This window comes from Phocoena sinus, chromosome 19, assembly GCF_008692025.1.
Source record: "Phocoena sinus isolate mPhoSin1 chromosome 19, mPhoSin1.pri, whole genome shotgun sequence".
Lineage (NCBI taxonomy): Eukaryota > Metazoa > Chordata > Mammalia > Artiodactyla > Phocoenidae > Phocoena > Phocoena sinus.
Genome location: NC_045781.1, coordinates 35288123 through 35312975, shown reverse-complemented (window position 1 = coordinate 35312975; position 24853 = coordinate 35288123). Strand labels below are relative to the sequence as shown.

General features: G+C 39.6%; 1 protein-coding gene across 1 annotated transcript in view; it reads left to right on the top strand.

Moving 5' to 3' along the window:
• Positions 1 to 24853, top strand: part of CDH8 (cadherin 8) — a 375449-nt gene that overhangs the window by 204376 nt on the left and 146220 nt on the right. Inside the window, exons 5-7 of the mRNA XM_032614776.1 lie at positions 7614 to 7781; positions 17930 to 18117; positions 23325 to 23578. Coding sequence (XP_032470667.1) covers positions 7614 to 7781; positions 17930 to 18117; positions 23325 to 23578 — 610 coding nt within the window. The remainder of the gene's footprint in view (positions 1 to 7613; positions 7782 to 17929; positions 18118 to 23324; positions 23579 to 24853) is intronic.

The following is a 24853-nucleotide window of genomic DNA, read 5'->3' as shown; positions in this document are numbered from 1 at the left end:
CATCTTCATTGGAGTATAATTGCTTTACAATGGTGTGTTAGTTTCTACTGTATAACAAAGTGAATCAGCTATACGTATACGTATATCCCCATATCTCCTCCCTCTTGCGTCTCCCTCCCACCCTCCCTATCCCACCCCTCTAGGTGGTCACAAAGCACCGAGCTGATCTCCCTGTGCTATGCAGCTGCTTCCCACTACCTATCTGTTTTACATTTGGTTGTGTATATATGTCCATGCCACTCTCTCACTTCGTCCCAACTTACCCTTCCCCCTCCCCATGTCCTCAAGTCCATTCTCTACATCTGCGTCTTTATTCCTGTCTTGCCCCTAAGTTCTTCAGAACCTTTTTTTAAATATATATTCCATATATATGTGTTAGCATACAGTATTTGTTTTTCTCTTTCTTTCTGAATTTTATTTTATTTATTTATTTTATACAGCAGGTTCTTATTAGTCATCAATTATATACACATCAGTGTATACCTGTCAATCCCAATCGCCCAATTCATCACACCACCACCACCCCCGCCACTTTCCCCCTTGGTGTCCATATGTTTTTTCTCTACTTCTGTGTCTCAACTTCTGCCCTGCAAACCGGTTCATCTGTACCATTTTTCTAGGTTCCACTTATATGCGTTAATATACGATATTTGCTTTTCTCTTTTTGACTTACTTCACTCTGTATGACAGTCTCTAGATCCATCCACGTCTCAACAAATGACCCAATTTCATTCCTTTTTATGGCTGAGTAATATTCCATTGTATATATGTACCACATCTTCTTTATCTGTTCATCTGTCGATGGGCATTTAGGTTGCTTCCATGACCTGGCTATTGCAAATAGTGCTGCAGTGGACACTGGGGTGCATGTGTCTTTTTGAATTATGGTTTTCTCTGGGTGTATGCCCAGTAGTGGGATTGTTGGATCATATGGTAATTCTATTTTTAGTTTGTTAAGGAACCTCCATACTGTTCTCCATAGTGGCTGTATCAATTTACATTCCCACCAACAGTGCAAGAGGGTTCCCTTTTCTCCTCACCCTCTCCAGCATTTGTTGTTTGTAGATTTTCTGATGATGCCTGTTTTAACTGGTGAGAGGTGATACCTCATTGTAGTTTTGATTTGCATTTCTCTAATAATTAATGATGTTGAGCATTCTTTCATGTGCATCTTGACCATGAATTTTTATATCTGCTTAATATTTTATGCATTTAATCATTACAACCTTAACTGCTAATTTAATATTTCCCATTGTTACATATTTAAATGACTTGCCTTTTTAAAAATACCATACAAAAAAGTGAATATCTTAATCCAAAAATTTGAGGGGTTAGGAGAAAAGAAATGTGTCATTTCCTTGGAATATGTTCTTAGTTTTAAAAATACCAGGTCAGAGTATCTAAACAAGCTTTTGATTCCTGATACATAAACACATTAGCTTTCTAACTATGTTATATTTTGCAAAAGCGCCAGAGATATCTGAGAAATCTAGTTTCTCCAAATCCAGACCATTCTCTCTGTCTACCTATCTACCTGTCTATCACCTATCTAATTGATAAGTTATTGGTCACAAAGAAAGGTAAATGCAGTTTTTTCTGAACCCTATAAAGGTTGAACAGTTTTCTAATGTTTCACTTTCTCCTTTGCAATGTATCTGTGCGGATATGGCATTATTGAAGTTATTGTATCAAAGCTATTATTCAGTGATAAGGTGGGCATGCATTGAAGGGTCTTTGGTTGTATACCCTTCACCCCTCATAACTGGCAGCATGTAGTACAAATTCCATAAGTAACAGAAAGTATGGGTGTAGGATATGACCCCCCAAAAGAATTTTTCCCTGATGAATTTGTACCACTTAACCTCATAATTGAAAGACTGTTTTTCAGAGATTGTAAGATGATAATTGCACGTTATATTGGCAAGAGTTTGGGGGAATAACAGAGCTCGTTTTTTCATAACTAGGATAATGTGTTCAACAAGTCTTATTCAAATAGGAGTTTAGCACAGCATTTTGTATCAACTGCAGTCTTTGAACAGCACAATCTGGGAGACCCACAAAGAGTGAATTACAGTAATCAGCCTTCAGAATGACAAAGGAGTTAATCAGCATCTCCTTGCCTTTCTCATGAAGCCTCTCAATCTGGTGATATCACAGAAATTATAAAAGGAAGTCTTTGTGACGGATACAAAATGCTTCTCAAATGATAATACCAAAGACAATGGGAAGAAAAAAATAAAGACTCAACTTTAAAATTTTTGAGATGACTGAATTCTAATAAGAAGTACTCCCTGAATGATGAGACATAAGGAATAGCTGTTTAGTACTTGGGAGGAACTTAGGCCAGGCTAGGATTTAAATTCTTAAACTTCTGCACAAGCGAAATCTCCATGTGATTGAATACAGTTAAGATGAAACCATGTCTTTTAAATACAGGAGAATCAAGCACATTGGTCTATTCACAGTAGGGTGGTGAATGCCAGCTTCAGAGCAAGACGATTCCCTCTTTCCCCTGTTAATCCTCCTGCCAGGGTTCACCTCCGATCTCATACCTTCCCAACCCTACTCCCAGTGCCAGGTTCAAAATCTCCATTGAATTCAATTCACAGAGAATGGACTAGTCTCATTAATTGAATTTTCTGATTAGATTAGATTTTCAAAATGGAGTTCCAGGGAAACACTTCTAGAATTTAATAGTTTACATTTCCCATTTCTGAGTCTACTTTACAGTTAATGTGATCAAGGATTCAGCAGGACAGGCTCATCCTTCTGAACATCAATTGTGGATTTTTCTTCCACTGGAAATGTTAGAGCCTCCTATTTTCAAGGAAAAAAAAATGTGTCCCAGGGAAGTTCTGTGATTTTTCCAAAGGCAACTATTTAAGGTGTCTAACTAAGTCAGCCCTAGACCCCTTCCTGAGTGGAAAGTTTACAAAAGCCAAAGACAAAATCTCTTAACAGTTTTCGTTGTATCAACTCCAAGTCATATGCTGTTTTCTTTTTTGTGAGGTTATTTACCATACTAACTGCCCCTGAAGAAAGCATGTTGTATACTACTCGCCAAAAAATTGATAACTCTGATTTGTTGCCAATTTGGTGTAATGGAAGTTTAAACATAATATTTAAGCTTGTGAACACATTGTTGGGCATTGAGGATGTGTGACTATAAGCACATGGGGAGACGTGGACACTACTTTTGCTTGACCACTACTTTGAAAAAGAGGAGCACAGTCTATTTCTTGGGAGATGGGAAGCTATTTAAAATGAGCACCATCCAAAGTTGTTTTAAATTAGTTTACTTTGGCAAAAAGGGTATAAGGATCTTTTCTCTGTCTTCTTAAAATCACAGGTGAAAATGGATAAAAGTGCCATTTAATTGAGGATTATAGTCACATTTTAGTCTTCATAGTTCAAAAGTTGTGACTTCTCAAATCAGAGAGGGAAAATCACTTATTACTATATTTTCTCTTCTGTATTTGGTGATATTTAATACCAAACAATTATTAAAACATAGAAGTCCTTCTCTTGTCCACAAAAGAAATAGCTTAAAGCTACTAATAACTTGGGAGAATATGTGGGCCAAAGCAAATAATTCAGGGTAGAAGAAGTAGGAAGAAAGTTTAAGGCAGTTTTTAAGCTTCTGTTTTAGGAGTGTATTAACATCTTGCCGTATCTATGCACGTGAAATGATCTGCCTTTTGTATAGGAATTAAAAAAGTTAAGTAACATGTATAGATATGCCCTAACACAAGGAGAAGAATAGAAGGACCAAAGGCACTTGTGGTTTTTCTTATCCTGCTTTTATGGGCACAAGGTAGCAGGAAAAATGTTCCAGAAACTATGTCTTGGATTTTTTAATGAGTTGCTGCTAGTTGTAAGGCAATGGGCTCAGGCAAAGCAAAAGCTGTTCATTACAGTTTGTACTGAAGCCAGTTACGTGTGTGGCACACCCTAAGGACATGGGAGACACTCCCCACTTAACCTTAAAATATCAGGAAACCTACTCTCAATGTTGTACAATAAAAGAAGAAGGTGTGAAACCTCCCAGGTGTGCAGCTTCCCAGATGGGTCATTGTAAGCAACTCACTTCACTGTATACGTATTATTCTCATGTTACAGATAAGGAACCAAATACCTGTCTTGCCGTCTCAAGGAGCAGTCCTTTAGACAGCTATATGTGATGACGTTGATGAACTTTTGACCTGTAGATGTAAGAATGACATGGTGGAAACATGTTTGACACGTGGCTAAAGAACCAATATCCGAACCATATCTTTTAGGATCCTGGCAGGAGTGGGGTGATTCAGGAGAGTTTAATGAGGGAAGTACTGAGAAAAGTATGGCCAGGTTAAGAGAGCCCATTAAGGAATAGGGAAGCCCCACAAGGCCAGCAGCAGAAGTGCTAATATCATTCCTAGACCTGAAGGAGCCAGGGAAGGAGGCGCTAACAGACACTAGAGTTTTGCTCTAGTGTTATCCCAGGATAGAAACCGTAGATGGCCAAGCATGTGATTGAGGTATTGGGTGGTCTGGAACCTCACCCTGCTCCAGCCTCCCTATCTCCTGGGGTAGTGTGCATTGGTGGAGTCTAACACAAAGCCAGCAAGTAAGTCCATCCATAGAGGCCACTCTCCCACACCAAAAGTAGGTGCAGAATGCTGGAGAGTGGATGTGGAAGAGCAGCTGGCAAGAGTTCAGCACTCGAACCAGTATCCAGATAAGCATTAAATTCTGTTTGGGAAGCCAGAAGGGGAGGGGAGACAGTACGGTTGGGTAACTACTGTGTGACAAGAACTTTGCATGATTTATCTCACATAGTCTTAGAATCCCCTTGATGAGAGGCTGATTATTATCTCCATTTAACAGGGGAGGTGAGCCCTGGTGGGTTTAATAATGATCATGATCACAAAGCTCGTAAGTGTGAGGATAATATGAGAAACCAAACTTGCTTGACTTCAATAGGTGGGAGCATTTATAAGGGGACTCTAACTTGTCAACAGATGGGCATCGTAGGTAGTAGGAAGCTGTATACCTTGATGGTGGAGGACATCAACATTTCTGTAATAGGTGGAAACCCAGGGAGCTCTTCTTGTCCCATTAAAGCAAGGCCCTCTGTCATGATGCTTCACTCATATTCTGATACAACTCACAGACACTGACCCAAGTATGCTATTTTCAAACGAGCTTCCAAACTATTTTAATTCCATGTGTCTGAGAGACATCACAGTTTTTTTTTCTTAATTTACATTCTCATGATATATTAAAATAAATGAGGAGAATAATACATACCAGTCTTCTCTGACTCTGAGGAAGCTGTAAAAATTCTTCCACTGAAGTAACCTAAGAGGATTAATGTGTAGACCTTAATCCATCAACTTCTTTGAAAACAGTTGCTGCCTCCCTTGAGGAATTATATCGCTTTTCTCTGATTATTGGAAGCTCTACATCAAATTCCAAAGTCCAATGGATGGCTTTAATTCATGATGACCTTAAATTGTGGTGGTACCTAAACTTTACAAACTACAAGTTACTCATGTTACTAGCATGGGGGTAAAACTGTTTTCTGATCCTTCTTACTGGAATTGGGCCCATACTGAAGATTCTGAGTCATGAAAATATACATCCATAGTGGAGTAACCGTGTTGGCATCTTGTCATGCTGTTAATGAGGTTTTCTTATTGTTGTTTTTACTGTCTTTTGCCTAGATGTTTATTTTCTCCTCAGCAATGCCTCACAGTGATCCAAATCAGAATGATTGCTATATTTCTGTTTTTCTCTTCTTTCAGCTTTTTGTTTATAACCATATATGTATGACCTATTGACTTATATTACAATATGGTCAAATCCTGAAAGAAATCACTGTATTGAAAGATATCAGTATGTTACTATCCATACTTCCAAATAGGCAGGGTTATCCAGTTGAGTGCTCCCTGAATGGGAAGCTCTGATATAAAGGTGGCTTCAAGGTTGAAGAAAGTGCATAAGAACTCACAACTTTTCCCAGAGCCTGCTCACTGACTGGGTGGATTAGATTTCCCTGGGCACTCTTGTGCCTCGGCTGATACTTGAATGATTCAGGGACTTGAAATCCTTGCAAACCTTTTACAGACAGATGATATAATTAGAGCATATGAGTCCAAAAACACAGGATTACAACTTCAGACATGACCAAGCGATTCACTCATCTTCAGTTTGAATTGAACATTTATGATGTCCCTGAGGTTAGAAGTGAGGGGCAAATTGTCTTTAATGCAGAGAATTTTCCTTCACTTGGTCCAGAGAGGTAACACATTCATTCAATAGGGATATTCTGGACTAGTGACAAACACTTCTATTATGGGCTTTTAGTAATATGGGGTGGGCATCTTATGGCATAGAGTTAAGTAAAACTGCAGGGCACAGAAAAATATAGTATCATCATAATAAGATATGTGGATGGTTATTTGAAATGGGAAAAATAGCAACATCGGTTAATATGGGAATGCCCAAGTTACTCATAGTACATTAATTCAATGAAAAATTATACAGCTATAAGAAGTAATGAGTTGGGCCTCTAACCGTTGACAAGATCTCAAAGATATCCATTGTGTGAAAAAAGAAAGTCTCAGAGCAATGACTATACTGTGATCACATTTGTGGTTAAATGTTCATGTGCACATTTGTATGCGTATACATGTGAAAATATACACATCAAAATATTAGCAGTATCCATGAAAAGAGGTATGAGGGTAGGGAGAGGGCTAAATAAAGATTTTTCAAAATATCATCAGGAATATCTAAGAAGCTTTTGAATCTTTAATAAGAATATTAAATTACTAGTGACACACAGAGAAGCAGAAGATGAAACCCTGAAAATATGTCGGAAAAAATACTAACATTTTAGCACTGATATTATGTTATTTTATATGATTTTATGTTTACTCCCTTTTCTCTTTTCTATATCTTCCCATTTCTCTAAAATATTTATTACTTTTACTATAGTCATGATGTAACTAAACAATTAAAATATAAATGTAGTTGAACAATGCCTTAAGATTTAGACACTTGCCTATATTAACTCTGATTGGCATTTTATTTGTCTGAGTTGATTCTAATAATGCATTTATTTCTTTCATCTCTCTGATGTATTTGTGAGCCTCAGAATGATTTATCTTTGACCTCAGAGCCTTCTAGCTATTTGTGTATTTACTTCTCTTGTAGAGGAATTGGAGTCTGTGATAAATTGTAGGATTCTTTCACTTCCAGGATTTTCCTGAGTAGATGAAGCTATGTTATGATTTATACTTTAATTTGGTAGGCAAGAGTATGCCATTCAGCTTACTTTCTGATGTATATATTCGCAAGTTCTTTTTTTTGTACATTATAAAATGTATTTTTGCAAGTTATCCACTACTGTCTATGACTACAGTCTTTCTCAGCGTTGACATCAGAGATGCACACCAGCTAAATGTCAAGAGAAAAGAGAAAATTATCTGAGTGGGGTCCTGATGTATGCATGTGTGTGTTTCTGTGTGTGTGTGTGTGTGTGTGTGTGTGTATGTGTGTGATTCACACATTGATTTTTGAATGAGCTGTCCGGCTAAAAGTCATTCTCCCATTTTTTTTCCCCTCAGCAATTATAAAAACTGCCCTTCCCAATATGGACAGAGAAGCCAAGGAGGAGTACCTGGTTGTTATCCAAGCCAAAGATATGGGTGGACACTCGGGTGGCCTATCTGGAACCACAACACTTACAGTGACCCTCACTGACGTGAATGACAATCCTCCAAAATTTGCCCAGAGTAAGTGAATTCCCCACGCTGGTGAGCATCTAAGTATGATGTTTTCCTTTGAATCTATATTCTAATTTTCAGTGATTTGAAAAACTGATAGCAATCACTGAGTGCTTATTATGTGCAAGGTATGGTAATTCATATATATGGAAAACTGTGAACTCTTCTTATCACTTTGGTACTAAATGTATCCTCACTTTACAGATTTCAAAGAATTTAAGAACATTTCTGAATATTAAGCATAAAGTAAACAATGGAGCTGAGAATTAGAACCAGCAAGTCTGGCTGCAAGATTTGTGCTTATTTCTCTATTGCATGGTACCTCCCATTAAGAAAACTCAAGAGAATGATTGAAATGCACCTCAGATATTGTTCTATCAATAGTCCCACTTGTATAAAAGAAACTAAATCTCTAGAGCCTGAGGTGGGGAAGGCAGATATACAGTACACTTGCTGCAAAATATACACTCCTCCTTCCTGTGGCTGGCGGGACATCAGTGATCACTGACTCTACCCGTTCCTACTAAAGCTGTGCTTGGCCCCAGAAACCTCTCAACAGCATTGTAGGCAGCTACCATCAATGAATCAAGGAGACAATCATTATTTGCCAACTTTCTTGTACTCTCATAGAACCCTTTCCCTCTGTGCATTTATCCAAGTAATGTGACATTAGAGAGATGATTTGGGAAGGACTTTCTGACATGGAGAATCTTGAAATAAGAGAAATAAATGATGAATAGGAATTAGCTGGAACAAGGTGAAACTGGGGAAGGGAGGATGGACATTGCAACTAGAAGAAAAGGATGTCCAAAAGCCCCAAGGAGGAAGGGTGTACGGCCCTGGATGAGAACTGAAAAAATTTCACTACAGCTGGAGCACGAGGCTGGAGAGTTAGGCAGGAATTAGCCATCCTTGGATTTGCAGGTCATTTTAAGTACCAAGACTTTTATCCTAAGATCACTAGGAAGTCATTAAAATATTTTAACTTGTAGGTTAAGTAATAAGATTTGATTCTAGGGAAATCAGAGAAAATGGAATCTGGCCTTCTTCCAGTGTCTTTCCACACTGCAGCCAGGTAAGGGGTGCTTGTAATCATTCATTTAAAAGGTGATGGAAGCCCTGGCAAGCAAGGTTGGTCGCAGTGGGAGTGGAGAAAGTGTATAAGGGTGTTAGATATTTAAGAGCTAATGGTAACAAAAATCTAAGAATAGATTGCATTTTCAGTTGAGGAGGTGAGTTATCCTGTTTCTGACATGAGAGATTACATGCATGCTAGTGCTGTTTGCTGGGATAGGAAATACCTTAGGAAAACCAGTTTTTGCAGAGAGAGAGAAGAGAGGGGAGGGAGAAGGAGAGTGAGAGAGGAAGGGAAAGACAGAGGTACAGTTTGAAAGTGACACATTTGAGGTACCTTGGAGAATTTCTCTGCAAAAATGCCAAGGTAGAAAGAACAGAAAAGATGCATTTCATTAAGAATTTTAGGAAAAGTGGGAGTGAGAGCAGTGCCTCTTGACCAGTTTTGCTTCACCGACTCAGCTGTGGAAAAAGCACCACAGCCGGCTCCAGCTGGAGGTGGGGGCTCAGATTTTAATCCACTGGAACATTTTCCTTGTGGGTAGCATGAGGTAGAGCTTCAAAATAGCAGAGGAGTGAGCCGTGGAGATACCATATACATCAGAAATACATCTACATGTGGAACAACTCCTACAGAACACCAAATGAACACTAGCGTAAGACCTCAGACCACCCAAAAGGCAAGAAACTCTCCACGTACCTGGGTAGGGCAAAAAAACCCAAAAAACAAAAAACAGGGACAAAAGAATAGGGAAGGGACTTGCACTTCTGGGAGGAAGCTGTGAAGGAGGAAAGGTTTCCACACTCTACAAGCCCCTTCACTGGCAGAGACGGGGGGTGTGCAGGGGGGAAGCTTCGGAGCCACGGAGGAGGGCGCAGCAACAGGGGTGCGGAGGGCAAAGTGCAGAGATTCCCGCACAGAGGATTGGTGCCGGCCAGCACTAACCAGCCCGAGAGGCTTGTCTGCTCACCCGCCGGGTGGGTGGGGGGCTGGGAGCTGAGGCTGGGGCTTCGGTCGGATCCCAGGGAGAGGACTGGGGTTGGCTGCGTGAACACAGCCTGAAGGGGCTAGTGCGCCACAGCTAGCCGGGAGGGAGTCAGGGAGAAAGTCTGGAGCTGCCTAAGAGGCAAGAGACCATTGTTTCGGGGTTTGCGAGAAGAGGGGGTTCAGAGCACCGCCTAAACGAGCTCCAGAGATGGGCGCGAGCCATGGCTATCAGAGTGGACACCAGAGACGGGCATGAAACACTAACGCTGCTGCTGCAGCTACCAAGAAGCCTGTGTGCAAGCGCAGGTCACTATCCACACCTCCCCTCCCGGGAGCCTGTGCTGCCCGCCACTGCCAGGGTCCCGTGATCCCGGGACAACTTCCCTGGGAGAACACATGGCGCCTCAGGCTGTTGCAACGTCATGCTGGGCTCTGCCGCCGCAGGCTTGCCCCGCATTCTGTACCCCTCCCTCCCCGCGGCTGGAGTGAGCCAGAGCCCCCTAATCAGCTGCTCCTTTAACCTCATCCTGTCTGAGCGAAGAACAGATGCCCTCAGGTTACCTACACACAGAGGCAGGGCCAAATCCAAAGCTAAACCCCAGGAGCTGTGCGAACAAAGAAGAGAAAGGGAAATCTCTCCCAGCAGCCTCAGGAGCAGCAGATTAAATCTCCACAATCAATTTCATGTACCCTGCATGAGTGTAATAGCTGAATGGACAACGAATCATCCCAAATGGAGGCAGTGGACTTTGGGAGCAACGAAATTTTTTTTTTTTTTTCCTTTTCCCCTTTTTGTGAGTGTGTATGTGTATGCTTCTGTGTGTGATTTTGTCTGTATAGCTTTGCTTTTACCATTTGTCTTAGGGTTCTATCTGTTTTTTTTTTTATTTTTACTATAGTTTTTAGCACTTGTTATCATTGGTGGATTTGTTTTTTGGTTTGGTTGCTCTCTTTCTTTTTGTTAATTTTTAAATAATTTTTATTTTTAACAATCATTTTTCATTTTTCAGTTTAACAACTTTAACTTTTTTCTTTCTTTCTTTCTTTTTTTCTCCATTTTATTCTGAGCCGTGTGGATGACAGGGTCTTGGTGCTCTGGCCGGGCATCAGGCCTGTGCCTCTGGGGTGGGAGAGCCGAGTTCAGGACATTGGTCCACCAGAGACCTCCCAGCTCCACGTAATATCAGATGGCAAAAATCTCCCAGAGATCTCCATCTCAACGCCAACACCCAGCTCTGCTCAACGACCAGCAAGCTACAGTGCTGGACACCCTATGCCAAACAACTAGCAAGACAGGAATACAACCCTAACCATTAGCAGAGAGGCTGCCTAAAATCATAATAAGGTCACAGACACCCAAAAACACACCACTGGACACGGACCTGCCCACCAGAAAGACAAGATCCAGCCTCATCCACCAGAACACAGGCACTAGTCCCCTACACAGGAAGCCTACACAACCCACTGAACCAACCTTAGCTACTGCTGGCAGACACCAAAAACAACAGGAGCTATGAATCTGCAGCCTGCAAAAAGGAGACCCCCAAACGCAGTAAGTTAAGCAAAATGAGAAGAAAGAGAAATACACATCACATGAAGGAGCAAGGTAAAAACCCAACAGACCAAACAAATGAAGAGGAAATAGGCTTTCTACCTGAAAAAGATTTCAGAATAAGGATAGTAAAGACGATCCAAACTCTTGGAATTACAATGGAGAAAATACAAGAAACGTTTAACAAGGACATAGAAGAACTAAGGAGCAAACAAACAATGATGAACAACACCATAAATGAAATGAAAAATTCTCTAGAAGGAATCAGTAGCAGAATAACTGAGGCAGAAGAATGGGTAAGTGACCTGGAAGATAAAATAGTGGAAATAACTACTGCAGACCAGAATAAAGAAAAAAGAATTGAGGACAGTCTCAGAGACCTCTGGGACAACATTAAATGCACCATCATTTGAATTATAGGGGTCCCAGAAGAAGAAGAGAAAAAGAAAGGGACTGAGAAAATATTTGAAGAGATTATAGTTGAACACTTCCCTAATATGGGAATGGAAATAGTTAATCAAGTCCCGGAAGCACAGAGAGCCCCATACAGGATAAATCCAAGGAGAAACACACCAAACACATATTAATCAAGCTATCAAAAATTAAATGCAAAGAAAACATATTAAAAGCAACAAGGGAAAAACAACAAATAACACACAAGGGAATCCCCATAAGGTTAACAGCTGATCGTTCAGCAGAATCTCTGCAAGCCAGAAGGGAGTGACAGGACATATTTAAAGTGATTAAAGGGAAAAACCTACAACCAAGATTACTGTACCCAGCAAGGATCTCATTCAGATTTGATGGAGAAATTAAAACCTTTGCAGACAAGCAAAAGCTAAGAGAATTCAGCACCACTAAACCAGCTTTACAACAAATGCTAAAGGAACTTCTCTAGGCAGGAAACACAAGAGAAGGAAAAGACCTACAAAAACAAACCCAAAACAAATAAGAAAATGGTAATACGAATATACATATCGATAATTACCTTAAATGTAAATGGATTAAATGCTCCAACCAAAAGACATAGACTGGCTGAATGGATACAAAAACAAGACCCGTATATATGCTGTCTACAAGAGACCCACTTGAGACCTAGGCACACATACAGACTGAAAGTGAGGGGATGGAAAAAGATATTCCATGCAAATAGAAACCAAAAGAAAGCTGGAGTAGCAGTTCTCATATCAGACAAAATAGACTTTAAAACAAAGACTGTTACAAGAGACAAAGAAGGACACTACATAATGATCACGGGATCAATCCAAGAAGATATAGCAATTGTAAATATTTATGCGCCCTACATAGGATCACCTCAATACATAAGGCAAATGCTGACAGCCGTAAAAGGGGAAATCAACAGTAACACAAAAATAGTAGGGGACTTTAACACCCCACTTTCACCAACGGACAGATTATCCAAAATGAAATTAAATAAGGAAACACAAGCGTTAAATGATACATTAAACAAGATGGACTTAATTGGTATTTATAGGACATTCCATCCAAAAATAACAGAATATACTATCTTCTCTAGTGCTCATGGAACATTCTCCAGGATAGATCATATCTTGGGTCACAAATCAAGCCTTGGTAAAATTAAGAAAATTGAAATCATATCAAATATCTTTTCCGACCATAACACTGTGAGACTAGATATCAATTACAAGAAAAAAAAAACTGTAAAAATACCAACACATGGAGGCTAAACAATACACTACTAAACCAAGAGACAACTGATGAAATCAAAGAGGAAATCAAAAAATACCTAGAAACAAATGACAATGAAAACACAATGACCCAAAACCTATGGGATGCAGCAATAGCAGTTCTAAGAGGGACGTTTATAGCAACGCAATCCTACCTTAAGAAACAAGAAACATCACAAATAAACAACCTAATCTTACACCTAAGCAATTAGAGAAAGAAGAGCAAAAAAAAACCCCCACAAAGTTAGCAGAAAGAAAGCAATCATAAAGATCAGATCAGAAATAAATGAAAAAGAAATGAAGGAAACCATAGCAAAGATCACTAAAACTAAAAGCTGGTTCTTTGAGAAGATGAGCAAAATTGATAAACCATTAGCCAGACTCATCAAGAAAAAAAGGGAGAAGACTCAAATCAGTAGAAGTAGAAGTGAAAAAGGAGAAGTAACAACTTAAACTGCAAAAATACAAAATATCATGAGAGATTAATACAAGCAATTATATGCCAATAAATTAGACAACCTGGAAGAAATGGACAAATTCTTAGAAAAGCGCAGCCTTCCAAGAGTGAACCAGAAAGAAACAGAAAATATAAACAGACCAATCACAAGCACTGAAATTGAAACTGTGATTAAAAACTTCCAACAAACAAAAGCCCAGGACCAGATGGCTTCACAGGCGAATTCTATCAAACATTTAGAGAAGAGCTAACACCTATCCTTCTCAAACTCTTCCAAAATATAGCAGAGGGAGGACCACTCCCAAACTCATTCTACGAGACCACTATCACCCTGATACCAAAACCAGTCAAAGATGTCACAAGGAAAGAAAACTACAGAGCAATATCACTGATGAACATAGTTGCAAAAATCAACTATCCAAAAATGGGCAGAAGACCTAAATCGACATTTCTCCAAAGAAGATATACAGACTGCCGACAAACACATGAAAGAATGCTCAACATCACTAATCATTAGAGAAATGCAAATCAAAACTACAATGAGATATCATCTCACACCAGTCAGAAAGGCCATCATCAAAAAATCTAGAAACAATAAATGCTGGAGAGGGTGTGGAGAAAAGGGAACCCTCTTGCACTGTTGGTGGGAATGTAAATTGATACAGCCACTGTGGAGAACAGTATGGAGGTTCCTGAAAAAACTACAAATAGAACTACCCTATGACCCAGCAATCCCACTACTGGGCATATACCCTGAGAAAACCATAATTCAAAAAGACTCATGTACCAAAATGTTCATTGCAGCTCTATTTACAATTGCCCAGAGATGGAAACAACCTAAGTGTCCATCATCGGATGAATGGATAAAGAAGATGTGGCACATATATACAATGGAATATTACTCAGCCATAAAAAGAAACGAAATTGACCTATTTGTAATGAGGTGGATAGACCTAGTCTGTCATACAGAGTGAATAAGTCAGAAAAAGAGAGACAATTACCGTATGCTCACACATATATATGGAATTTAAGAAGAAAAAAATGTCATGAAGAACCTAGGGGTAAGACAGGAATAAAGACACAGACCTACTAGAGAATGGACTTGAGGATATGGGGAGGGGGAAGGGTAAGCTGTGACAAAGCGAGAGAGAGGCATGGACATATATACAGTACCAAATGTAAGGTAGATAGCTAGTGGGAAGCAGCCGCATAGCACAGGGGGATCAGCTTGGTGCTTTGTGATCGCCTGGAGGGGTGGGATAGGGAGGGTGGGAGGAAGGGAGACGCAAGCGGGAAGGGATATGGGAACATATGTATATATATAACTGATTTATTTTGTTGTAAAGCAGAAACTAACACACCATTGTAAAGCAATTATACTCCAATAAAGATGTTTAAAAAAAAAGAAACACATGAAAGAATGCTCAACATCGTTATTAGAGAAATGCAAATCAAAACTACAATGAGGTATCCTCTCACACCAGTCAGATTGGCCATCATCAAAATATCTACAAACAATGAATGCTGGAGAGGGTGTGGAGAAAAGGGAACCGTCTTGCACTGTTGGTGGGAATATAAATTGATACAGCCGTTATGGAGCGCAGTATGGAGGTTCCTTAAAAAACTAAAAATAGAACTAGCATACAACTCAGCAATCCCACTACTGGGCATATACCCTGAGAAAACCATAATTCAAAAAGAGTCATGTACCACAATGTTCACTGCAGCTCTATTTACAATAGCCAGGACCTGGAAGCAGCCTAAGTGTCCATTGACAGATGAATGGATAAAGAAGATGTGGCACATGTATACAATGGAATATTACTCAGCCATAAAAAGAAACAAAATTGAGTTATTTGCAGTGAGGTGGATGGACCTAGAGTCTGTCATACAGAGTGAAGTAAGTCAGAAAGAGAAAAACAAATACCGTATGCTAACACATATATATGGAATCTAAAAAAAAAAAAAAAAAAGGTCATGAAGAACCTACTGGGTGGACGGGAATAGACGCAGACCTACTAGAGAATGGACTTGAGGACACGGGGAGTGGGCAGGGTAAGCTGGGACAAAGTGAGAGAGTGGCATGGACATATATATGCTACCAAGTGTAAAATAGATAGCTAGTGGAAAGCAACCGCATAGCACAGGGAGATCAGCTTGGTGCTTTGTGACCACCTTGAGGGGGTGGAGGGAGGGAGACGCAAGAGGGAAGAGATATGGGGATATATGTATATGTATAGCTGATTCACTTTGTTATAAAGCAGAAACTAACACACCATTGTAAAGCAATTATACTCCAATAATGATGTTAAAATTTTTTCTTTTTTTTAAAGAATTTTAGAATTTTCACATCTGGCCATTCATAAATCAGACAACAATGCCAACCTTTGAAACCAAATGACTGAAATAAAAAAAGTCATCTCTTGCATCCTTCCCCTGACTCTTCCGTTTTCTTTTCAGTTGCCATTATAGTTAATGCGCTAACATGCAACTCCTCTTTCTCACAAAATGATTGTTTCAATTGAGTGGTGGCATATAAGTTTCAAGTGTTCCCTTTCTTAGAGGTAATACTGATTAACTACGATCCCATTGAAAGGGATGATGAGAGTAGGAAGAGTAAAAGTGGATAAAGAAATGTTTCATTGGCTTGGTTTCCCAAGGCTTCCTGATGCAGGTTTAGTAGCAAGGTGAGCCCCTTGCTGTCTTATTATTTAATAAGCACACCTCAAGGAATCATCTGAAAACTTTATCTGAAATATAAAGTTGGAAGGAAATGGAATCATTACACCAATTAAGAGGGTATTGGGAGACTTGTGCTAGACCGATGATTTTTGGTGCCTTTCTTACAGCAAAACTGTTCGGAAAACATTTTTGTTCCCGGGTCACATAATATTATGATTTCAAGAGACACTTTAACTTCATCAGTAAATAAAAGTGTGTTAGTTCTAGAAGAAAACATCGCCCATCATCTAAAGTAATCTTGTTATACTGGGGAAAATGAGCCTTAGTTTATCCAAGGGACTCAGTGATTGAGTTCAAACTAGAATTAGCTAATGTTCTCCAGATATAATTTTTCCTTTTGGGTTTATGGTTCATCGAATGTTTATTTTCCCTTGTTCTTGTTGCAATGGGACTACAACTTCCTGGTTGTCTGGGTTTGGGTTCCCCGCAAACAGGCGCTGAGACAAGGATTTGATTATAAGTAGTTTATATTGGAGATGATCCCAAGAAACGCCAGCAGGGAAGTGAGAATTGTGAGCGAGAGGAGGTAGAAAGCTGACAGTGTGCGTTATCAAGCCAGCGATGACTGGGGTGACTGGAGCTTCATTCCACTGGGGAAACTCTGGAGCACTGTAAATAAACAAAAGAAAAGGACCAGCTTAAGATTATCCTGCCAGAGAGGGCAAGGAGCCTGGAATTTTATATACTAAGTTGCGTGAGCCTTTGAGGGCTGCTTCTCTGGGGGTGTTAATTGTCTGATAGTTCTGGACTGACAGGCAATGGACAAAACGGGTTCTGAAGTCCAGAGGAAACCCTCAGCAAAGAAATGCAAGAGTTGGCCGTTGGCTGTAAGGCAGGTGTGACTGAAGTGGTAGTGGCCAGGGGTTACGGGGTTGGGGTACCGGCAACTTCCCCTACATCAGTGAAAGTGAGTGACACCAATACAACAGCCAAAGTGATCTGAATAAAAATGGGACTAATATCACTAAATAGACACGTTTTCCTGCCCCCATAGGGGAAGCCACATACACTGTAACTGTATTTTGCCTAGAGAGTTTTGAGGGTAGGATTTTTGGTCTTCAGAGCAAGGAGAATTTTAGTAACAAGAGGAGTGTTTCATGTGTCTGAACAGCTTGCTGCAGGGCACAGCAGAAGCTTGGTAATTGGATTTTATCAAAAATGGTCTATAAGTCTGTAAATATAAAGGTAACTTCAAAAGTGACTTTCAGTGTGTTACACATTGCATCTATCTGTGCTGAAATTAGCTTAATATTTTATGTTGGGCAACAATGAATATCCCCAAGGGCAGCCAGTGTGATTATACAGCAAATTGGAAAGAACATTCACATAGACTCACTAATATCCTGATATAACTCTGCTCCAAATATGTACTTGGTAAACATATGGTTGAATAAGTCCCATAACTCAGAAGAGTTTCGAAGAGAGATCACTGCTTCTTCTGGGAACATTTGTCTCTGGCTCATTTAAGACTGTACATTCCACAGTGGAAAGGAGGTTTTTGTCTTTCCCATCACTGTATTGGTAGTATCTATACAGAAGTAGCCAGAGCAAAAGAGGTGCCCAATACATATTTGTTAGATGAATGAATGAAGAATGGAATATGTGCAGTGCTCAGTGTCTCTCCTCTTTCCTAAGGTCTGTATCACTTCTCAGTACCAGAAGATGTGGTTCTTGGCACTGCCATAGGGAGGGTGAAGGCCAATGATCAGGATATTGGTGAAAATGCACAGTCGTCATATGACATCATTGATGGAGATGGAACAGCACTGTTTGAAATCACTTCTGATGCCCAGGCCCAGGATGGCATTATAAGACTGAGAAAGGTAAGCTCAGGAAGGTTTTGTTCGTCTTCAGAATACCTCTTTGAAACTTGAATGTTGAAGGTGGTAGGGGTTGGGTGGACTTCCTGATGTAATCTTACAACTGGAGGAGGTTTGCCTTCTTGAGCTGTGCAAAAGTGAGTGCTTTTTGCACATCCTATCTTCTAGTCCTACTTTGTATTTCAGCTAAACCTCGGTGAACAGTGACCATGGTGGTGCTAGCCTCCCATCTCACCCATCATTTCTTTCCTCTCTGTGTTTCAGTGTTTTTCCATGAGCTGCAGGAACTTGCTCAGTTCTTGTCCAGAGCATCCACCTATGTAGGAAAGCCAACACTCTGAAAGCAACCTTTAAGCAATGAGGGACAAAGATTGGTGGACAGTTCCTATTCACTGAAGAAATTATTGTGAGGCATATTGTTTATGATTCCGTAGAGGATTTTCAGTGGGAATAATCCTCATCAGCCCATAGAGGTGGCAAGTTCAATGGCTTTTCATCCTTTTCTGTAGAACTCTCCCCATTTCTAATCTCCTGCTTCCTAGAATATCTCTGCAAAATGCATTCAAGTTTCCTGTGTCTTCACTGCAGGCTCTGCTTTTAGGGAAACTCAGAGACAGACAAAGTAGTCAGCTTCAGTTATTCTGGCTAGTTCTGGCACCGGAAGGACAGGGCCCACCCTGCTATCATTAGATGCTCCTAACTGTGATCAAATGACCAAGCATTGTGGTCAATGAAGCTCATCTTTGCTTTTTTCCTGGGTGTGGGGCTACCATTGGACAAAGAAACATCTCCATAAATAATACAAAGAATATATGGCTTTTTTTAAATTGGAGTATAATTGCTTTACAATGTTGTGTTAGTTTTTGCCACAAAGTGAAGTGAATCAGCCGTATGCATACACATATCCCCCGCCTCTTGGACCTCCCTCCCCGCCTTCATCCCACCCAACTAGGCCATCACATAGCACCAAGCTCAGCTTCCTGTGCTATACAGCAGGTTCCCACTAGCTATCTGTTTTACACATGGTAATGTATTTATGTCAAACCTAATCTCCCAATTCGTCCTCCCCTTCCCTTCCCCTCCATGTCCACACGTCCGTTCTCTACGTCCGCCTTTCTATTCCTGCCCTGCAAATAGGTTCATCTCTACCATTTTTCTGGATTCCACATATATGAGTTAATATACGATATTTGTTTTTCTCTTTCTGACTTACTTCACTCTGTATGACAGACTCAAGGTCCATCCACATCTCTACGAATGATCCAATTTCATTTCTTTTTGTGGCTGAATAATATTCCATTACATATATGTACCACATCTTCTTTATCCATTCAGATGTTGATGGACATTTAAGTTGTTTCCGTGACCTGGCTATTGTAAATAGTGCTGCAATGAACATTGGGGTACATGTGTCTTTTGGACACATGTCCAAAATATGGTATATGCCCAGTAGTGGGATTCCTGGGTCATATAGTAGTTCTGTTTTCAGGGTTTTTTTTTTTTTTGTGTGTGTGTGTGTGGTACACGGGCCTCTCACTGCTGTGGCCTCTCCCATTGCAGAGCACAGGCTCCGGACGCGCAGGCTCAGCGGCCATGGCTCACAGGCCAAGCCGCTCCGCGGCATGTGGGATCCTCCCAGACCGGGGCACGAACCCGTGTCCCCTGCATCGGCAGGCGGACTCTCAACCACTGCGCCACCAGGGAAACCCCTATTTTCAGTTTTTTAAGGAACGTCCATACTGTTCTCCACAGTGGCTGAATCAATTTACATTCCCACCAATAGTGCAAGAGGCTTCCCTTTTCTCTGCACCCTCTCCAGCATTTGTTGTTTGTAGATTTTTTGATGATGGCCATTCTGACTCGTGTGAGGTGATACCTCATTCTAGTTTTGATCTGCATTTCTCTGATAATTAGTGATGTTGAGCATCTTTTCATGTGCCTCTTGGCCATCTGTATGTCTCCTTTGGAGAAATGTCTGTTTAGGGCTTCTGCCCATTTTTAGATTGGGTTGTTTTTTTTTTTTAATATTGAGCTGCATGAGCTGTTTATATATTTGGGAGATTAATACTTTGTCCGTTGATTCGTTTACAAATGTTTTCTCCCATTCTGAGGGTTGTCTTTTCGTCTTGTTTATGGTTTCCTTTGCTGTGCAAAAGCTTTGAAGTTTCATTAGGTCCCATTTGTTTGTGTTCTTATTTCCATTTCTCTAGGAGGTGGGTCAAAAAGGATCTTGCTGTGATTTATGTCATAGAGTGTTCTTCCTATGTTTTCCTCTAAAAGTTTTATAGTGTCTAGCCTTACATTTAGGTCTTTAATGCAATTTGAGTTTATTTTTGTGTATGGTGTTAGGGAGTGTTCTAATTTCATTCTTTTACATGTAGCTGTCCAGTTTTCCCAGCACCACTTATTGAAGAGGCTGTCTTTTCTCCATTGTATATTCTTGCCTCCTTTATCAAAGATAAGGTAACCATATGTACGTGGGTTTACCTCTGGGCTTTCTATCCTGTTCCATTGATCTAATATTTCTGTTTTGGTGCCAATACCATACTGTCTTGATTACTGTAGCTTTGTAGTATAGCCCGAAGTTGGGAGTCTGATTCCTCCAGCTCCTTTTTCTTACCTCAAGATTGCTTTGGCTATTCAGGGTCTTTTGTGTTTCCATACAAATTGTATAATTTTTTGCTCTAATTCTGTGAAAAGTGTCTGGTAATTTGTTAGGGATTGCATTGAACCTGCAGATTGCTTTGGGTCGTATAGTCATTTTCACAATATTGATTCTTCCAATCCAGGAGCATGGTATGTCTCTCCATATTGCAATCTGTGACTGCTTTTGCTCACGATCATTTGTGTGCGTGTGGTAAACGTGAAAAATTCTGTACATTTTCCATATTTATTTCTCATTGTGACAACTACATTCATTAAGAAACGTGTAGAACACAGTTCAGTGTTTTACAGACATGGGCATTTGCAAAGAAAAATACCCTTTTATCTTCATCATGAGTATTTTGTTCAACATTGTTCTTTATATGCTTGCCATGAAGTAGTACAAATTAATTTTAAAACGGATTTGCTGATTCATGAATTAGAAGATAGATAATAGGTCACACTGGCAGGAGCCAATAATTTTGCCCTCTGTCTTGATCAGCATTACAATGACATGACTCCAAGCTTACTATCTGACTCTCTCTGTCATGTTACACAGGGATGTGCTCCCAGTGGTCATGCTCTTAAAATCCCCTTTTGGGGAGGTATTGAAAGTGAGAACCTGGGATTTTCTGGATATAGTTTTATATACAAAATCAATTTTAAAAATCAATTTTGAAAAGAAAATGGCTGCATCTGTTTTAACTTTGCTGAGTAACACTCTCTTTAAACCTGGATGGAGCTCAGTATTAAGAGTTGCAAAGTATTTAAAAACTCGTATGTTAGAGTACAGTATAATTATACTTGAGTCAATTATTGACTAACCCAGAGACACATTTTCCTTGGCTAATGATTGCTAATGTCATTTTTGTTGTTATTATTAACTGCTATTCTTTGTTACCATAAGGTGCTTTTATAAACTGAAGCAATTAGCTGTTTGCTGTATTTTTATTCACCATTATTCATAAACTTGGAAGCATATACTACACATCTTGACACCAAAAATCCCATGTATTTTACTCTAGAGAACAATCTGTAGGGAGTCATTTTCCTGCAATTCATGGGTCCTCTTTTTTGTCTGACAAAATCCCAAGGACACCAGGATGTGTTCCGGTAGATTGTCATTAAGTTGGGCAAAGAATTAAGCAGAATATAATCTCTTATGCTTAACAGCGTTTGTAAAGAATTTGAGATTACAAAATTGTTACAGTAGGGGTGATTAGCAAATTGTGAAAATGTTGATGTTGAATTGCCTATTCATGTACATACGGGTACATGTGTTTAGTAATTTCAGACTAGACAGGGGATTGAGTACCTACCTTTTCTATTAGAAAATATATCAAAAAAATCGAAGTCCAATTAGAATGAAATTCAAATATAAGAATCAACATAAAATTTTGAAATAAGAATATAGATTTAAGCTTGTATAGGAGTTCTGAAAGAGTTCACTAATGCTAGCTTGTGTTCCAGCTTATTTTTTTAAAATTTGCACCGCAGATGTAAAGTTCAATTTCTTATAAGAATTGCCATGGAAATCTAAATTGTCTCTTTGAACCTTGACAGAAATACATCCTTGACATCTGAAGTATTATGTGTTGCTGAGAGAATTGGACTGTGAGGGTTCTGATGCAGATGGCCTTCTGGTTGTTGAAGGGGACTGTGTTCTTTTACCTGCCTCTATTTACATAGGTCATTAAGTTAAGTCTCTGGGGCTTTTAAGGAAAGAGGTATTAATAGGTCAGAAATATTTTCAGTAATGGTGCAGTGAGGTAATTTCAAATTGCTTTTAACTGGTTGGTGGAAGTCACCACCAGACCTAGTTACCTACCTGTCTGTCTGTCTATCTATCTATCTATCATCTGTCCTAAATATAAACACAGGCAGATATGCGTCTGTATACGTATTTCTTTATATGCCCACCTGCTTCACAGCACAGAACTCATATAATAGAGACCTTCTAAGAATGCCCTAAAAAATAATAAGCCTCATTTTAGCCACATGGTCAGTAAAGCAGTGATGCTCTGGAAGTGAAATAAGAAAACACTCTTTGTTGGGATTAGTGCTAAATTGTGCTTTATAATGTCTCCATGGACTAAACAATGATTATTTCTAGTTCTTTACATTTCACACACTGTTGCAGAAATGATAAAATATTCTTCCCAGATAGAGATTATGTTCGATGCTGCCTTATCTCTGACGAGCAGAGGCCCGATTAACTGGCTGATTGGTATGCAGATCATGCCTTCACTAGTAAAATTTTATTATGACTCTGAAGTGAAATTTTGATGGCACAATTCATGACTGTGAATATTTTGTGAATTCCAAGTGAAATGAGCAAAACAAAACAAAACAGTAGGAGATTAGATTCACTGAGCTTGTATAATAAACAGATATCAATAAATGCCTGTAAAATTTACAGGTTGAATCTGGGGGAATGGAGAGTGATCCCATTAAGGCTCACAAATGGGCTTAAATGCACATAACGATCATCCATCAGCATTATACTCATTTGTTCTCGCTGCTGTGGTCATTAGTGAGAAACATTCATCTTTGTCATTTCTTAACAGCCTCTGGATTTTGAGACCAAAAGATCCTATACGCTGAAGGTAGAGGCAGCCAATGTCCACACTGACCCGCGTTTCAGCAGCAGGGGGCCCTTTAAAGACACGGCGACGGTCAAAATTGTTGTCGAAGATGCAGATGAGCCTCCAGTCTTCTCTTCACCGACTTACCTCCTCGAAGTTCATGAAAATGCTGCTCTCAACTCCGTGATTGGGCAAGTGACCGCTCGTGACCCCGACATCACCTCCAGTCCTATAAGGTATTTCTCTTTTGAAAGGAAAACTGGCTGTAGTGCCTGACAAGCACATCAGTACAAAATGTAATTACGTATGCAGTCTGTGTGGCTGCCTTTGAGACTATGTTCACGTGCTTGTGTGTGTGTGTTGTACACACCTGCGAAGAGCTGCATACAATGCCCAGAGCCAGGAATATCAAGATGAAGAAAGCTATTAAGCTTTCAGAGAGCTCAATGAAAAAGCCAAATCGAATATATTTTGCAGTGCATTTGGGTGGATCTTTTATGTGATATTGTTTTTGCTTGTTTGTGGGGGTTTTTTCTAGCATTAGAAAAGTATTGCTGTTTTTTTTTTTTTCTTTCTTTCTTTCTCCTTTGACAGTTACAGTGAATTATGTATAAGAATTTAGAGGCATGAGATCACTGTCTCAACACATTAAGAGACCCCCTGTCTTATTTCTGTGTTCGCTGTTTGGCTTTGAAATGATCTTTTTATCACTTTATGGGCATTTCTGATAGGTCAGCATGTTTGGAGCGGTGCCTTTTAGACAAAACCTTTCTCTGCCATTTCAAAGATATCTTTTGTTTATACTTTCCCTGCTCAAAATTTTTCCCAGGATGAGAAATATAATCCCTTGTTAAAGTTTTTCTTCCTTTTTTTAGAAATAAGGCTCAGTTCTGGGTTTTTCTTGTTGTTGAACTGTGTACATCTTTTCTCTTTGCCAGTCACCCAAATGACAGTAGATGCTCGAGCTAAATAGCTTTCTTCTGAAAGAACACTGAAAATCTGTAACTTTGTCCACTGGTCTCCAAGGGTGAAGTGTTAGTTAATGATGTGTTTGAGTGTGGATTTCAAATATTGCATTAGAAATGTTTGTTGAAAAAGAGAGAAAACTAGACGGAAGAATACGGTTTTAAAGAATTGTCCAGTTAATTTATGAGTTAGATGTCAGCTTATATCCAAGTCATTCAATTTCTAAGTTACAGGGACCTACGGCAGATATCTTTCTAATTACTTTATTCAGGGAAACTCTAGACAAGTGAGCTTTATGAAAGCTTTACTTATTCACTTCTTTTTTGTGTATTAAACTCCCAATACTCCCAAGGGTGCTGAAACTATGAGGCTGGAGGTGAAACCCAGCAGAATAATCAGTGCCCCAAATAATTTGAGTTTGGGCAAAAAAAGAATTATTTTCAGGTCTGGAAAAGTTGTTTTTAACAAAGGCATTTCTAAATTCAGGATAGTAGAGTGTATCTCATAAGGATATTAAAAAAAAAATCCTTTCTTCCAAAGAGCTC